Source organism: Oncorhynchus keta, chromosome 2 (genome assembly GCF_023373465.1).
Source record: "Oncorhynchus keta strain PuntledgeMale-10-30-2019 chromosome 2, Oket_V2, whole genome shotgun sequence".
Taxonomy (NCBI): domain Eukaryota; kingdom Metazoa; phylum Chordata; class Actinopteri; order Salmoniformes; family Salmonidae; genus Oncorhynchus; species Oncorhynchus keta.
In genome coordinates, this window is record NC_068422.1 from 57,336,503 (window position 1) to 57,354,292 (window position 17,790).

The 17,790-nt window shown below is 44.4% G+C and overlaps 1 protein-coding gene across 2 annotated transcripts in view; it reads right to left on the reverse strand.

The window, feature by feature from the left end:
• The window catches only part of LOC118402907 (SH3 and multiple ankyrin repeat domains protein 2-like), a 251,879-nt gene that overhangs the window by 158,494 nt on the left and 75,595 nt on the right, over positions 1-17,790 (reverse strand). For both annotated transcript variants that reach the window (XM_052478931.1, XM_052478928.1), the window contains exon 2: positions 9,034-9,261. In XM_052478931.1, coding sequence (XP_052334891.1) covers positions 9,034-9,237 — 204 coding nt within the window. In that variant the 5' untranslated portion in view covers positions 9,238-9,261. The remainder of the gene's footprint in view (positions 1-9,033; positions 9,262-17,790) is intronic.

Sequence of the window (17,790 nt, forward strand, 5' to 3'; positions counted from 1 at the left end):
TGAAATTAACAATTAGCAAAAGTGAGAAGACACAAAATATTAACAAAAACATATTAGAATTAACAATAATTTGTGTCGAGGCACAGATCTGGGGAAGGGAGACAAACCATTTCTGCAGCAGTCCCCAAGAACACAGTGGCTGCCATCATTCTTAACTTCTTGGATATAGGGGGCGCTCTTTTAATTTATGGATAAAAAAACGTTCCCGTTTTAAACAAGATATTTTGTCACAAAAAGCTGCTCGACTATGCATATAATTGACAGCTTTGGAAAGAAAACACTCTGACGTTTCCAAAACTGCAAAGATATTGTCTGTGAGTGCAACAGAACTAATGCTACAGGCGAAACCAAGATGAGATTTCATACAGGAAGTGCCCCAGATTTTGAATGTGCTGTGTTCCAATGTCTTCTTATATGGCTGTGTATGGGTCACGAATGAGCTTAGACTTTTTGTTGTTTCCCCAAGGTGTCGGCAGCATTGTGACGTATTTGTAGGCAAATCATTGGAAGATTGACCTTAAGAGACTACATCTACCAGGTGGCCGCTTGGTGTCCTCCGTTGCAATTATTGCGTAATCTCCAGCTGCGTGTATTTTTCGTTTGCTTCGAGGAGAAACAGAGCTGCCACGAATGATTTATCATCGAATAGATATGTGAAAAACACCTTGAGGATTGATTCTAAACAACGTTTGCCATGTTTCCGTCGATATTATGGAGTTAATTTGGAAAAAAGTTTGGCGTTGTAGAGACTGCATTTTCAGATTTTTTTCTTAGCCAAACGTGATGAACAAAACGGAGCGATTTCTCCTACACAAGTAATCTTTTTGGAAAAACTGAACATTTGCTATCTAACTGAGAGTCTCCTCATTGAAAACATCCGAAGTTCTTCAAAGGTAAATTATTTTATTTGAATGCTTTTCTTGTTTTTGTGAAAATGTTGCCTGCTGAATGCTAGGCTTAATGCTATGCTAGCTATCAATACTCTTACACAAATGCTTGTGTAGCTATGGTTGAAAAGCATATTTTGAAAATTTGAGATGACAGTGTTGTTAACAAAAGGCTAAGCTTGTGAGTGAATATATTTCTTTAATTTAATTTGCGATTTTCATGAATAGTTAACGTTGCGTTATGGTAAAGAGCTTGAGGCTATAATTATGCTCCCGGATACGGGATTGCTCGACGCTACAGGTTAAATGGAAGAAGTTTGGAACCACTAAGACTCTTCCTAGAGCTGGGCGCCCAACCAAACTGAATAATCGGGGTTGAAGGGCCTTGGTCAGGAAGGTGACCAAGAACCTGATGGTCACTCTGACAGAGCTCCAGAGTTCCTCTGTGGAGATGGGAGAACCTTCCAGAAGGACAACCGTCTCTGGAGCACTCCACCAATCAGGCCTTTATAGTAGAGTGGCCAGACGGGAGCCACTCCTCAGTAGAAGGCACACGACAGACCATTTGGAATTTGCCAAAAGGCACCTAACGCACACTAAGACCATGACGAATCTCTGGTGTCAAGAAACCAAAATTGAACTCTTTGGCCTGAATGCCAAGCATCATGTCTGGAGGAAACCATGCACCATCCCTACGGTGAAGCATGGTGGTGGCAGCATCATGCTGTGGGGATGTTTTTCAGAGGCTGGGACTGGGAGACCAGTCAGGATCGAGGAAAGGATGAACGGAGCAAATCGCAGAGAGATCCTCGACGAAACCTGCTCCAGAACACCAGGACCTCAGACTGGAGCAAAAGTTCACCTGCCAGCAGGACAACAACACTAAGCACCTTGCCAAGACAACACAGGAGTGACTTCGGGACAAGTCTCTGAATGTCCTTGAGTGGCCCAGCCAGAGCCTGGACTTGAACCCGATTGAACATCTCTGGAGAGACCTGAAATTAGCTGTGCAGTGACACTCCCCATCCAACTTGACAGAGTTTAACCTCATAGTCCGCCCCATCCCGCATGCGGTCACGTTACTAAAGCCTCAAGCTCATTACCATAACGCAACGTTAGCGATTTCTAAAAATCGCAAATGAAATGAAATAAATATGCCTGCTCTCAAGCTTATCCTTTTCTTAACAATCCTGTCGTCTCAGATTTTCAAAATATGCTTTAGAACCAGAGAAAATCAATAATTTGTGTAAGAGTGGTGATAGCTAGCTTAGCATTTAGCGTTAGCATTTAGCACGCAACATATTCACAAAAACCAGCAAAGGGATAAAATAAAATAATTTACCTTTGAAGAACTTCAGATGTTTCAATGAGGAGACTCTCAGTTACATAGCAGATGTCCAGTTTTTCCTGAAAGATTCTTGTGTAGGACACAACGTTCCGTTTTGTTACTATGCATTTGGCTACCGAAACTAACCGAAAATTCAGTCACCTACACGTCAAACTTTTTTCCGAATTAACTCCATAATATCGACTGAAACATGGAAAACGTTGTTTGAATCAATCCTCAAGGTGTTTTGTCATATATCTCTTCATTGAAATGCCGTCCCTGGAAGCCTGCATTCTTCTCTGATTCGGATGGAAAAATACTGGTAGCTGACTTTTGCGCATCAATTTCCACGCAGACACCGTGCGGGACACTTGGCAATTGTAGTCTCTTATGGTCAATCTTCCAATGATATGCCTACAAATACGTCACAATGCTGCAGACAACTTGGGGAAACAAGAGAAAGTGTCCGTTCATTCCTGTCGCATTCACAGCCATATAAGGCGATCATGGAAATCGTAGCCTCAGAAATCCTGTTCATTTCCTGGTCGGTCAAACATCTTGGTTTTGCCTGAAGCATTTGTTCTAGGGCACTCACAGTGAAAATCTTTGCAGTTCTGGAAACGTAAGAGTGTCTTCTTTCCAAAACTATCAATTCCAAGCATAGTCGAGCATCTTTTCGTGACAAAATATTGCACTTAAAATGGGCACGTCTTTTTATCCAAAAATGAAATACTGCCCCTATAGGACTAACAGGTTCTACTCTCTTGAGTATTAGGCAGTATTTTCAAGTCCGGATGAAAAGTGTGCCCAAAGTAAACTGCCAGTTACTCAGGCCCAGAAGCTAGGATATGCATATAACTGGATAGATCTGGATAGAAAACAATATACAGTTTCTAAACCTGTTAAGATAATGTCTGTGAGTATAACAGAACTGATATGGCAGGCGAAACCCCAAGGACAAACAATCCCCCCCCCCCAAGAAAATTCAGCCTACCACTATTTTCAATGGCTGTCACTTTTATTATAAGGCAAAGTCCTCCCAGAGTGCAGTTCCTAGGGTTTCCACTAGATGTCAACAGTCCTTAGAAAGAGTTTCGGGATGGTATTTGGAAAAATTAGGCAGAAGTGTTTCCAAGCGCGTGAGTGAGAGCGCATTCTTTGTTTTTTTTCTCCAGTAAAAACAATAACGATTCTCCGTCTTACATTTTATAGTTTATTTACGTATTAGGGTACCTAAGGTTTGATTATAAACATTGTTTGACTTGTTTGGAAAAGTTTATTAGTAACGTTTGGGATTCATTTTGTATGCATTTTGATGGAGGGAAACTGGGTGGATTATTGACTGAAGCGCGACAGCTAAACTGAGTTTTTATGGATATAAAAAAGGACATTATCGAACAAAAGGGCCATTTGTGATGTAACTGGGACCTTTTGGATTGCCAACAGAAGAAGATCATCAAAGGCATTTATTATATTGCTATTTCTGACTTTCATGTCGCACCTGCCTGGTTGAAATATGTTTTTTATGGTTTTGGGTGCAGGGTGCTGTCCTCAGATAATCGCATGGTGTGCTTTCGCCGTAAAGCCTTTTTGAAATCTGACACAGCGGCTGGATTAACAAGAAGTTAAGATTTATTTTGATGTATTACATTTGTGATTTATGAAAGTTAAATATTTATAATTCTGTAGTTTGAATTTCGCATTCTGCAATTTCACCGGATGTTGGGCAGGTGGGACGGGAGGATTTGCAGAGAAGAAAACTCCCCAAATTACAGGTGTGCCAAGCTTGTAGCGTCATACCCAAGAAGACTCAAGGCTGTAATTGCTGCCAAAGGTGCTTCAACAATGTACTCAGTGAAGGGTCTGAATACTTATGTAAATGCGATATTTCATTTTCTATTTTTAATACATTTGCAAAAAAATGTAAAAACCTGTTTTTGCTTCGTCATTATGGGATATTGTGTGTAGATTGATGAGGGCTGAGGGAACTGTTCTCTATGATAATCTCTCTGTAGGTGAGTGCTTTGTGGTGGAACGTGTGGTAATTGCTTCCTTTTAGGTGGTTGTAGAATTTAACAGCTCTTTTCTGGATAACTAGCAGGTATAGTCCCAATTATATGCATTATTTTGGGTTTTGCGTTGTACACAAAGAATATTTTGCAGGATTCTGCATGCAGTCTCAATTGGGAGTTTGTCCCTATAGCTGACTGAAATATTTTTAGCCAGATCCTAATTGGGATGTCGAGTTTTATGTTTCTTTTGATGGCATAGAAGGCCCTTCTTGCCTTGTCTCTTAGAGCGTCCACAGTCTCGTGGAAGTTACCTGTGGTGTTTAGGTGTTTAGCCCGAGGTACATACAGTTCTTTGTGTGCTCTAGAGCAACGGTGCCTTATTTGGAACACCATTATTCACTGCCAGGGCCCAAGTCTGACAGAATCTGTGCTGAAGATATAGGTGCTGCCATAGCTGTGGGAAATAGGGGTGTTGAGGGTGCTTCAGCACCCCCTTTAAAATCGAATTTAAAAAACAATATATATACAATTTTTGGGGGGGGTGAACTGGGCCTCTGCTGGTATTAGCGAACCGATACAGACTACCGTAGCACGGACAAAGATTTTTTTCAGCATCTCCACTTTGGAGAGGACACTAAGGACAATCATCCACGAAACACATAAAGAATATGGCTGCCTAAATATGGTTCCCAATCAGAGACAACGATAAACACCTGCCTCTGATTGAGAAACACTTCAGACAGCCATAGACTTAACTAGAACACCCCACTAAGCTACAATCCCAATACCAACACACCACATACAAAACCCCCATGCCACACCCTGGCCTGACCAAATAAATTAAGATAAACACAAAATACCTTGACAAGGGCGTGACAGACCCCCCCCCCTAAGGTGCGGACTCCCGGACGCACCTCAAAAAACAATAGGGAGGGTCCGGGTGGGCGTCTGTCCATGGTGGCGGCTCCGGCGCAGGACGTGGAACCCACTCAATCACCTTCTTAGTCCCTCCTCCTCGCGTCCTTGGATAGTCCACCCTCGCCGCCGACCATGGCCTAGTAGTCCTCACCCAGAACCCCACTGGACTGAGGAGCAGATCGGGACTGAGGGGCAGCTCGGGACTGAGGGGAAGCTCGGGACTGAGGGGAAGCTCGGGAGTGAGAGAAAGCTCGGGAGTGAGAGAAAGCTCGGGAGTGAGAGAAAGCTCGGGAGTGAGAGAAAGCTCGGGAGTGAGAGGAAGCTCAGGAGTGAGAGGAAGCTCAGGCAGGTTGATGGATCTTGGCTGACTGGCAGATCCTGGCCGACTGGCAGATCCTGGCCGACTGGCACCTTTGGCGGATCCTGGCTGACTGGCACTTCTGGCGGATCCTGGCTGACTGGCACTTCTGGCGGATCCTGGCAGACTGGTGGATCCTGGCAGACTGGCGGATCCTTGCAGACTGGCAGCTCCTTGTAGACTGACAGCTCTTTGCAGACTGACAGCTCTGGCTGCTTCATGCAGACTGACAGCTCTGACTGCTCCATGCAGACTGACAGCTCTGACTGCTCCATGCAGGCTGGCAGCTCTGGCTGCTCCATGCAGGCTGGCAGCACCTTGCAGACTGGCAGCTCCTTGCAGACTGGCAGCTCCTTGCAGACTGACAGCTCTGGCTGCTCCATGCAGGCTGACAGCTCCTTGCAGACTGACAGCTCCTTGCAGACTGGCAGCTCCTTGCAGACTGACAGCTCCTTGCAGACTGACAGCTCTGGCTGCTCCATGCAGGCTGACAGCTCTGACTGCTCCATGCAGGCTGACAGCTCTGGCTGCGCTGAACAGACAGGAGACTCCAGCAGCGCTGTAGAGGAAGAAGGCTCTGATAGCGCTGAACAGGCGGGAGGCTCCGGCAGCGCAGGAGAGGCGAGGCGCACTGTAGGCCTGATGCGTGGTGCTGGCACTGGCACTGGTGGTACTGGGCCGAGGACACGCACAGGAAGCCTGGTGCGGGGAGCTGCCACCGGAGGGCTGGTGTGTGGAGGTGGCACAGGATGGGCTAGACCGTGAAGGCGTACTGGAGATCTTGAGAGCAGTGTTGGCACAGGACGTGCAAGGCTAAGGATGCGCACATTAGGCCTGGTGCGTGAGGCTGGCACCAACTTCACCAGCCGACTAACACGCACCTCAGGACGATTATGGAGCGCTGACCCAGGTGCCATCAAATCCCCGACACGCTCCGTCAGGCGAATTCGATGCAAAAAGCACCAACACAGCAACTCCCTCATTTCTCTCTCCTCCAATTTCCCCATTAACTCCTTCACAGTCTCTGCTTCGCTCACCTCCAACACCGGCTCTGGTTCTGGTCTCCTCCTTGGCTCCTCACAATAAACAGGGAGAGTTGGCTCAGGTCTGACTCCTGACTCTGCCACTCTCTCCCTGAGCCCCCCAAGACATTTTTGGGGCTGACTCTCAGGCTTCCTTGCCAACCGTGTTCCCTCATATCGACGGCTCCTCTCTCCGGCTGACTCTGCTCTCCTCGCTGCCTCCAACTGTTCCACCTTTGGGCGGCTACACTCCCCTGGTTTAGCCCAGGGTCCTCTCCCGTCGAGGATTTCCTCCCATGTCCAGAAATCCTTATTACGCATCTCCTCTTTGGGCTGCTCCTGCCTGTTGACACGCTGCTTGGTCCGTTTACGGTGGGTGATTCTGTAACGGTTTTCTAGGTGTGGTGAAGGAGAGTTGGACCAAAACGCAGCGTGTAGATTGCAATCCATGTTTAATAAAACAAACGTTAACACGAATCAATAAAAAAATAAAATAAACGTAACGAAAACCGAAACAGCCAAAACTGGTGCAAACTAACAGCAGATAGTTACAAGGACACTAAGGACAATCACCCACAAAACAACCAAAGAATATGGCTGCCTAAATATGGTTCCCAATCAGAGACAACGATAAACACCTGACTCTGATTGAGAACCACTCCAGACAGCCATAGACTCTGCTAGATCACCCCACTAGCTACAATCCCACTATATACCAAAACACACCACAATACAAAAACCCCATGCCACACCCTGGCCTGACCCAATACATAAAGATAAACACAAAATACTTCGACCAGGGTGTGACAACTGGTTAAATCACGGCTGTGACTATAACAGAACGTGCGTTTCATCGAAAAGCGCAGGAAAATCTGATCACTGAAAATTGGAAAATATATCAATGCGCCACTTGAATGTATTGTTGAATGGGAACCACATTACCTGGAGCCGAGATTGCAATTCCTACAGATTCCACACGATGTCAACAGTCTTGTCATTTGCCTAGGATTTGTTTCTTGGTCAAACGAACAAGAGACAGCCCATTTCTTCCGGTCTCCGACCGGATATTTTGGTTGAGATTTATCCGGACATTATTTCAAGACGGAGAACTATAGAATATACATCGCCTCGTGATCAATTTGATCGATTATTAAAGTTTACTAATACCTAAAGTTGCATTAGAAAAGTATTTCGAAGTGTTTTGTGAAAGTTTATCGTTGACTTTTTTAATTTTAAAAAATTACTTTGCGTTATAAAATGCTGTTTTTTCCCTTGATCACACAGTCTTCATAAATCGATATCTAGGCTATATATGGACCGATTTAATCGAAAAAAAGACCCAATAGTGATGTTTATGGGACATCTAGGAGTGCCAACAAAGAAGATCGTCAAAGGTAATGAATATTTTATATTTTATTTATGCATTTTGTGTAGCGCCGACTATGCTAATTATTTTGTTTACGTCCCCTGCGGGTCTTTAGGGGTGTTGCATGCTATCAGATAATAGCTTCTCATGCTTTCGCCGAAAAGCATTTTAAAAATCTGACTTGTTGGCTGGATTCACAACGAGTGTAGCTTTAATTCAGTACCCTGCATGTGTGTTTTAATGAACGTTTGAGTTTTAACGAGTGCTATTAGCATTTAGCGTAGCGCATTTGCATTTCCAGATGTCTATATGGGACGCCTGCGTGTCGGGTCAACCTAAGAGGTTAAATAGTACCAGCAAAACACCAGTCTCAACGTCAACAGTGAAGAGGCGACTCCAGGATGCTGGCCTTCAAGGCAGAGTTGCAAACTCTGGACAGACTGGACAGATGCCTCACAAGTGCCGCAAAACACCAGTCTCAGCATCATCAGTGAAGAGGCAACGCCGGGATGCTGCACCAGGCACGGTCAATCAATCCCAGCTCAAGTATTTGAAAATATTTAAAATAGTATTTGAAGCTAAGTCTGGTAATAAGAGAGGAATGCAGAGTGACATACATGTCCCCATACATTTGCGAGATACAACGCCCATACAACACCCACAGATTGTTAACACAGCGTGTGTTCTCCGACAGGCGAAATGATGCAACACAGCCAGGATAATGGATGGCCAGAGCTGGCTTAAATCAAAGGTATTATACCAAAGGGAAATGAGAGAAAGAGAGGATGTTAGCATGTGTAATCTAAGACTTCATTTCATCATTTTTATTTATTTTACAAGCCAGACATTCAAAACCTGTGATTCGGTCTATGAGTCTAGGAGTAAACAGTTCTATCCTTTAAAAAGAAAAATGGGTGAAAAAAACCCTCTAAAGGTAACCCATAAGTTGGTACATCAAACAATGATGTTTGATCTTTCTGGCTTATACAAACAGCGCGCGCACACACACACACACACACACACACACACACACACACACACACACACACACACACACACACACACACACACACACACACACACACACACACACACACACACACACACACACACACACACACACACACACACACACACACTCACTGTCTGCTGCAGGTCAGGGATGACGATGCGGACGACCAGGGAGTGAGTGTGTATGTCGTCCATTTGTCTGGGGGCCGGCTCGGCGGTGGCTCTTATGGTCTCGTAGATGGTCTCCTCACGGGAGCTGTCAGAGGCGGAGTCCTCTGAGTAGTCAGAACAACTCTGGGCCATCTCATCCTCACTGGACGTGGGACTCCGGGGCATAGTCAGTAGGCCGGACGAATTCAGCTACGGAGGAGTAGAAAACTATGAGTAAACAACTTAGAACAAACTATTTTGAGACGAATCCTAAATTCCACTTGTCAAATTTTCACTTAGTCTTGCTCCCATTGATATGAATGCATGACTAAGTGAAAATCCGACGTTAGAATTCACCCCTTGTAGAAGATAAGCTCTAATAATCATCTATGTAGCAATAGTTGAAGTCAGAAGTTAACATACACTTAGGTTGGAATCATTAAAACTCGTTTTTCAAACACTCCACAAATTTCTTCTTAACAAATTATAGTTTTGGCAAGTCGGTAAGGACATCTACTCTGTGCATGACACAATTCATTTTTCCAACAATTGTTTACAGACAGATTACTTCACTATATCACAATTCCAGTGGGTCAGAAGTTTACATACACTAAGTTGACTGTGCCTTTAAACAGCTTGGAAAATTCCAGAAAATTATGTCATGGCTTTAGAAACTTCTGATAGCCTAATTGACATAATCTGAGTCAATTGGAGGTGTACCTGTGGATGTATTTCAAGGCCTACCTTCAAACTCAGTGCGTCTTTGATTGACATCATGCGAAAATCAAAAGAAATCAGCCAAGACCTCAGAAAAAATTGTAGACCTCCACAAGTCTGGTTCAATTTCCAAACGCATGAATGTACCACGTTCATCTGTACAAACAATAATACTCAAGTATAAACACCATGGGACCATGCAGCTGTCATACCGCTCAGGAAGGAGAGACGAACATACTTTGGTGCGAAAAGTGCAATTCAATCCCAGAACAACAGCAAAGGACCTTGTGAAGATGCTGGAGGAAACAGGTACAAAATTATCTATATCCACAGTAAAACGAGTCCTATATCGACATAACCTGAAAGGCCGCTCAGCAAAGAAGAAGCCACTGCTCCAAAACCACAATAAAAAAGCCAGACTACGGTTTGCAACTGCACATGGGGACAAAGACCGTACTTTTTGAAGAAACATCCTCTAGTCTGATGAAACAAAAATAGAACTGTTTGGCCATAATGACCATCGTTATGTTTGGAGGAAAAAGGGGGAGGCTTGCAAGCCGAAGAACACCATCCCAACCGTGAATTACGGGGGTGGCAGCATCATATTGTGTTCGTGCTTTGCTGCAGGAGGGACTGGTGCACTTCACAAAATAGATGACGTCATGAGGAACAAAATTTATGTGGATATATTGAAGCAACATCTCAAGACATCAGTCAGGAAGTTAAAGCTTGGTTGCAAACGGGTCTTCCAAATGGACAATGACCCCAAGCATACTTCCAAAGTTGTGGCAAAATGGCTTAAGGATAACAAAGTCAAGGTATTGAGTGGCCATCACAAAGCCCTGACCTCAACCGTACAGAACATTTGTGGGCAGAACTAAAAAAGCGTGTGCGAGCAAGGAGGCCTACAAACCTGACTTAGTTACACCAGCTCTGTCAGGAGAAATGTGCCAAAATTCACCCAACTTATTGTGGGAAGCTTGTGGAAGTCTACCTGAAACATTTGACCCAAGTTAAACAATTTAAAGGCAATGCTACCAAATACTAATTGAGTATATGCAAACTTCTGACCCACTGGGAATGTGATGAAAGTAATAAAAGCTGAAATAATTCATTCTCTCTACTATTATTCTAACATTTCACATTCTTAAAATAAAGTGGTGATCCTAACTGACCTAAGACAGGGAATTTTTACTAGGATTAAATGTCAGAAATGGTTTAAATCTACTTGGCTAAGGTGTATGTAAACTTCCGACTTCAACTATATAGTCATGTTCATGATGTGCTTATAAATGTTCATTGCATGTATATAGTTAATGTACAGAAAATAGAGATTATACTGTAGACTGGGCTGATTGTACTTTTCTCTCACTTTAATGTGGTTTAGTACAAATATGATTCAGACAGTCAAGATTCAGATTCAGGGCAGTTCTATATTAGGCTACTGGGCAGATTGTACAATTCTCTCAGGTGAAAGTGGCCTAATAAAAAAATGACTTGACATACATAAACAATGGTTAGTCAACCTTTCAGAAAATTACCAATATAAGATTATACAATACATTACATTTTCTGTTACAGTACAAGCAAGCGAAAGACAAAGACATCATGGGATATCTCATTCAACATGGCACTGTAGGTTAAAAAAACAACTACGAAAATATGTCTCTATCCTCTCAATAAATGCTTTTTGACAGTTGCAGGGCACAATTGTTATCTGTGTTCGATAAGGATTGATATGAGGGCATTAGGCTGTGTTTAGACAGGCAGCCCAATTGTGATATTTTTTCCACTAATTGGTATTTTGACCAATCACATCAGATCGTTTCACATCAGAACTTCATCAGAGCTGATCTGATTGGTCAAAAGATCAATTAGTGAAAAAAAGATCACAGTGTGACACACTCCTCATCAACCCTCCACATTTCTATTCCGTTTCTCATTTAAATGAAATAGGAGACAAGTGCTTAGCCCTGATTGAGGAATCTCTTCACTCTTCACTCTCGAAACCAATAAAACATTGCTGTAACATTGTCTGAAGGTGGTATGGATGGAATCAGACAGGCAAACATAATCTTTCCATGGGCAACATCTGTGACATCTAAGACGTTCATCCATCATAATGATGACTTCAAATATTTTGATTTGTGTTGATATTGTACAGATATGAGACGCTATCAAATAAATTGGTACAATATAGCTTTAGGCACCAGTTTGATAGCTGGCATTTTCAGTCTTTGTATAACACTTCAGCAACGAGAGTTGTGGATAGATGGAGTAGAGCTATGGACCAAGTTGCATGTTCGAGTCGCGTCGCGGACAATTGTAGCATTTTATCTTTTTAAGCATTTTCTATGCTTAACCTAATTGTCCTAACTTGCTACGTTAATTATCCTAACCTGCTACTAAACCACAAAAGAGGGATCTTTCTCACATTTTCTTTCTCACTCACTCCCTCTCTCTCTTTTGCTTTTTCTATTGCCACGACACTGATCCCATATGACTTAGATTGTCAGGAAATGAGTGGACAATTTGACCTGTCAGTGACACATTTTTTCTACTGCTCAATGGTTTAGCACAAACACTGTCTTGTACACACAGGCACACAGTTTTAGGTATCCAGGAAATGAACCAGTCTGGCCTAATACTCCACTCAGTGTAACCCTTGACCCTATGGTCATTATATTACAGATCATTATTATTATCTCATTAACCTTAATAAAACAAATGACACAGTCACTCCCTCACTTACTCAAGAAAAGAAAATAGAAAATAGATTGTTATTCTCTATTTTCTTTGGTGCTTGTTGTAATGCATTTGACGTCTTGAGTGAGTGAGTGAGTGAGTGAGTGAGTGAGTGAGTGAGTGAGTGAGTGAGTGAGTGAGTGAGTGAGTGAGTGAGTGAGTGAGTGTGTCATTTATAATTCCTGATCTCCAATGGTAATCAGCACTCACAGTTTAAACACTGACTGAAAAAATAATACAAAATAAACCGTAAAGCCCTTCCTTTAAGTCCCCTTTAATCTTGTGATGCAGAAAGGAAGATAATGAAATCATACAATTAGCATGTGAATGTTAATACTGTGTGGCGGATACTAGCTTTTGGAGCTGATCTAAAAGATCAGTGTCATTGAGTTCTTCTTGTAGAGTGAGTGAGTGAGTGAGTGAGTGAGTGAGTGAGTGAGTGAGTGAGTGAGTGAGTGAGTGAGTGAGTGAGTGAGTGAGTGACTGGCACTGACGAGAGTTTGAATGTAGTATTGACTGAATTAAAACCAGTTTCAGTTTCACTGCGATCAACTTGAGCTTTTCTCTGTTCAATTTACCTGATTCTGGATCAGTAGCCTGTAATTGTTAGCCTGTAATCTCCCTTTTAGGATATGATTCAATATAATATAATATAATATAATCTGGGGCTGCAGGTGAATAAAAGCATTAGGCCAGTAATCGAAAGGTCACTGGTACGAATCCCAAAGCCAACTATGTTAAAAACCTGTCAATGTGCCCTCGAGCAAGGCATTTAGCCCAAATTGCTCCTGTAAGTCACTCTTTAACCACGTGGTTGTGTGCAGAGGCAAAGGGGGTAAAATATTAATTTACTTCTAACAGACACATACTGTTGTACAAGTGTCTTTGGTCAGAGCCCAAGCCCAGACAAGCCCAGTCCCCTATGAGCTTGAGGTTGTTAAAATAAACCCAGCTATTTCCTTCACTGTGTCCCTGTTTTGCAGATGGTGTTACTATATTGACCAGATGCTTGGCAATAACACAGCATACATGAACAAGTAATTATGACTGTGTTATTCAATGATGACTAGCACAACAATGGATACAAGTAGTATACGCATCCGATTACCAGTACATTAGTCTAGTCACAGATCTGTTTGTCTGTCTTGCAAACTCCTTTATGTTAATCTATTCTAAGTATATAACAATGGCTATTCTGAGATTAAGTAAAATAAAACTCTGTTTCTTTGGGAGGGAAAATACACACATATCACTTAGAGTATAGATGTTTGAAAATCCAGGGAGAAAGAGCAACGTTTCGCTAACCTTAAAAAATCTTTCCTCTCGGGGGGCCACTAGATGCGCAATGTGCGACTGACGTGTTTTCCGTTAGCTCTCGCTTTATTCTTTAAAATGTATGTACAATTTGCAGTAAAACCATATTCATGGTGTACTGGGCCATACGCACTACCCTCTGCAGTGTCTTGTGGTCGAATGCCTAGCAGTTGCCATACCAAACGGTGATGCAGCCAGTCAAGATGCTCTCAGGGGTACAGCTGTAGAAATTTTTGAGGATCTGATGGCTCATGCCTAATCTTTTCAGTCTACTGAGGTGGAATAGGCGTTGTCTCTGACCTTCTCCCCGTAGGCTGTCTCATCATCATCAGTGATCAGGCCTACCACCATTGTGTCATCGTAAAACGTAATGATCGTGTTGGAGTCGTATGCGGCCACGCAGTCGTGTGTGAACAGGGAGTATAGGAGGGGACTGAGCACGAACCCCTGAGGGGCCCCCGTGTTGAGGGTCAGAGTGGCGGATATGTTGTTGCCCACCCTCACCACCAGGGGGCGGCCCATCCATGACATAATCCATGTCCTGAATGCCGAGAAGCATAGTATATTACAGTTTTAAATGTGCCGAGGCTACATTGTTTTTGTTTGTTCTTTACTTCAACCTTGTACATTTTGAACGTTATTTATACCCAGCAATCTTTCAAAGTTGCACAGAAATTATTTTTGTTGTATATACATATATATACATCCTACTTGTTTGATTTTGGTAATTTTACTGGAGAGAGAATTATTTAGCTCTAATGTTGTCATGTTTCTTTTCCATACCCAATTATCTTACATTATTAGTCTGAGACAAGTTATCCTGGGGGTTTTGGGGATTCATTGCTTTTTCACTCTGTGCTCTAATGACAGGGGTGTGTAACGGGGGTGCTCAGGGTGGATGATATAATACCATCAAGTTGTAGCGGTATTGTTAGAGAGGAGTAAAGATAAGGATTTTGTTTGGGCGCCAGTCAGGTATTAACCCTTCCGAAAGGAAAAGAGTAGGATAGATAGAGTACCACCGCCACACACACACACATCAGCAGAAGAGACTGCATAGAGTGTAGCCTGTTTGCCAGATAGCCAGTCACACCCTGATCTGTTTCACCTGTATTTGTGATTGTATCCACCCCCCTCCAGGTGTCACCCATCTTCCCTATTATCCCTGTGTATTTATACCTGTGTTCTCTGTTTGCCTGTTGCCAGTTTGTCACGTCAACCAGCGTTTTTTGTATCAGCTCCTGATTTTTCCCAGTCTCTCCTTTCTCATCCCCCTGGTTTTGACCGTTCCCTGTCCTGACCCTGAGCCCGCCCGCCTGTCCACTCTGCCTGCTCCTGGCCCTGGCCCTGAGCCTGCCTGACGTCCTGTACCTTTGCCCATATCCTGACGTTCGCCAACTTCTATTGACGCTCCATTCGGGGTTACAGCGCCCTGGCTTCCCCCCTGTCAGCACTCACTTCTCCCAAGGTTCAGTTCACGTGGTTGCCTGCTGGTGACAGGGCGTTCCGGGACCTCAAACACCACCTCACCACTGCTCCCATTCTGGTTCATCCTGACCCTTCCCGTCAGTTCGTGGTGGAGGCTGATTCATCACATGTAGGAGTGGGGGCGGTCCTGTCCCAGTGTTCTGACCTGGACCTGAAACTACATACCTGTGCCTTCTTCTCCCATCGCTTCAATGCCATGGAGAAAAACTACGATGTGAAATTGTGAGCTTCTCACAGTGAAGATGGCGTTGGAGGAATGGAGGCACTAGCTGGAAGGGGCGGAACAACCGTTTATTGTATGGACCGACCACAAAAATCTGGAGTATCTCCGCACCGCCAGACGCCTCAACTCCAGGCAAGCTAGATGGGCCCTGCTGTTCACACGGTTCAACTTCTCCCTCTCATATCGGCCGGGATCCAAGAATGTCAAGTCGGATCCACTGTCTCGCCATTATAGCCCCACGGCTATTACCCCGGAGCCAGAGACCACTCTTCCCACCTCGTGCCTGGCAGCGGCACTCAGATGGTGTATAGGGAAACAGGTCCGGGAGGCATAGCGTTCCCAGCCGAACCCCGGGGGTTCCTGATAGCCGGATGTTTGTGCCCGGAGTGGGCCCTCTCCTCCAGACTAGCCTGCTGCCCGGATTCGCGCCGGCATTTGTGCAACCTGACGTCTCCGCATTTGTCGCCGTTTGCCCAGTGTGTGCTTAGAACAAGACTTCTCGGCAAGCTCCGGCTGGCCTTCTGCAACCTCTGCATGTTACTCACCGTCCCTGGTCCCACATATCCCTGGATTTCGTCATGGGTCTCCCCCCGTCTGAGGTCAACACTGCGATCCTGACGGTGGTCAACCGGTGTTCCAAGGCCGCCCACCTTCATTCCTCTCCCCAAACTACCCTCAGCCAAGGAGACAGCTCATGGCGCAGCACGTTTTCCGGATCCACGGACTGCCCATGGACAAGGTCTCCGACCGGGGCCCTCAGTTCTCATCCCGGTTCTGGAAGGCATTCTGCACCCTCATTTGGGTCATTGGCCAGCCTGTCTTCTGGATTCCACCCTCAATCTAATGGCCAGTAGGAGTGAGCCAACCAGGAACTTGAGACAACTCTTTTCGGCCTGGTCTCCGCCAACCCCACCATCTAGAGCCAGCAGCTGGTGTGGGTGGAATACGCACGCAACACCCTTCCCTGCTCTGCCAAGGGCCTATCGCCTATTGAATGTTCCCTGGGGTTTCAGCCCCCGCTCTTCCCCGAGAAGGAGGAAAATGTCAGCATACCTTCTGCTCAGATGTTTGTCAGCCGCTGTCGTTGTACCTAGAGGAGAGCCCGTCGGCCCTCTTCAAGACCACCTCTAGGTATCGACGACAAGCAAATCGCCATCAGAACCCGGCATCGTCTCGGGCAGAAGGTATGGCTATCCACCCGGGATCTGCCCCTCCAGGTGGAATCCCGCAAACTCTTCCCCCGGGTTTATTGGCCCATTTCCCATCTCAAAAATTATTAGTTCCTCTGCAGTTCGTCTTCTGATGCCCTGTACCCTTTGTATACACCCCACCTTTCATGTGTCCTGAGTTAAACCCATGTCTCACAGCCCCTTGTCTCCTGTTTCCAGTTTATACTTTATAAGATAGAACCCAGTCATCAACATTAAAGGATTTGCAATAATGTGTATTACCTGCCATTGGAGGATTGCAGAGGGTATGAATGGGAGGGGGTTTCACAGACAAAACAAAGGCCTTAAATGTCGAAAATCTTCTCAGCCACATGTTAATAGTACCACACCATATCAATACAGTTCAAATAAGAATACACGATAAACTCTCAAGCAACCTCCCTTTAACTAAAATGTCAACCCAAATACGTCTGGCAGGGCAATAATAGTCCAGCGACACTGAACATCAATAGGAAGCGCATCAAAATATAAGAAAGTCTGCTGCAGTGTGAAGCACTGGAACGATAGAGGGAAGGGAGAGAGGGTGTCTTAGCTGTTGACTTGCAGTTGCACTGTCTGTCTGTCTGATGGTTTGTTGCTTTGCATATCAAAGCTTCACAACAATGTTACTACTAATCCATGCGATCAATAACCGGTGCGGTCCCAAAAGATAACAACCACGACCTAGAGCTGGAACACTTAACACTTAACCTAGAACACTTAAACACTCTGAAAATTAACTGGACTTCTGCAGCATTGCACACACTATCAAACTGCTGTGCCAACTGAGAATTACCTCCAGAAAGCCGGAAGAGCTATCTTTATCTCCTCCTTCCTACTGCTAAAGCGCTCATAAAGTAGCAGCGCACGGTGAAGGCTGCGTGCAGGATTTTGCCACAAAGTGCATTTCATGGAACGTCAAAGGGGCTGTGACGATCGTCGTTACATAATCTAAAGACATGCCTTTTATCAATAATCAGACATTGCAAACGTTAATGGTTTATGATAAGCACATATTCATTAATGCTATAACTTGGGGTTAGT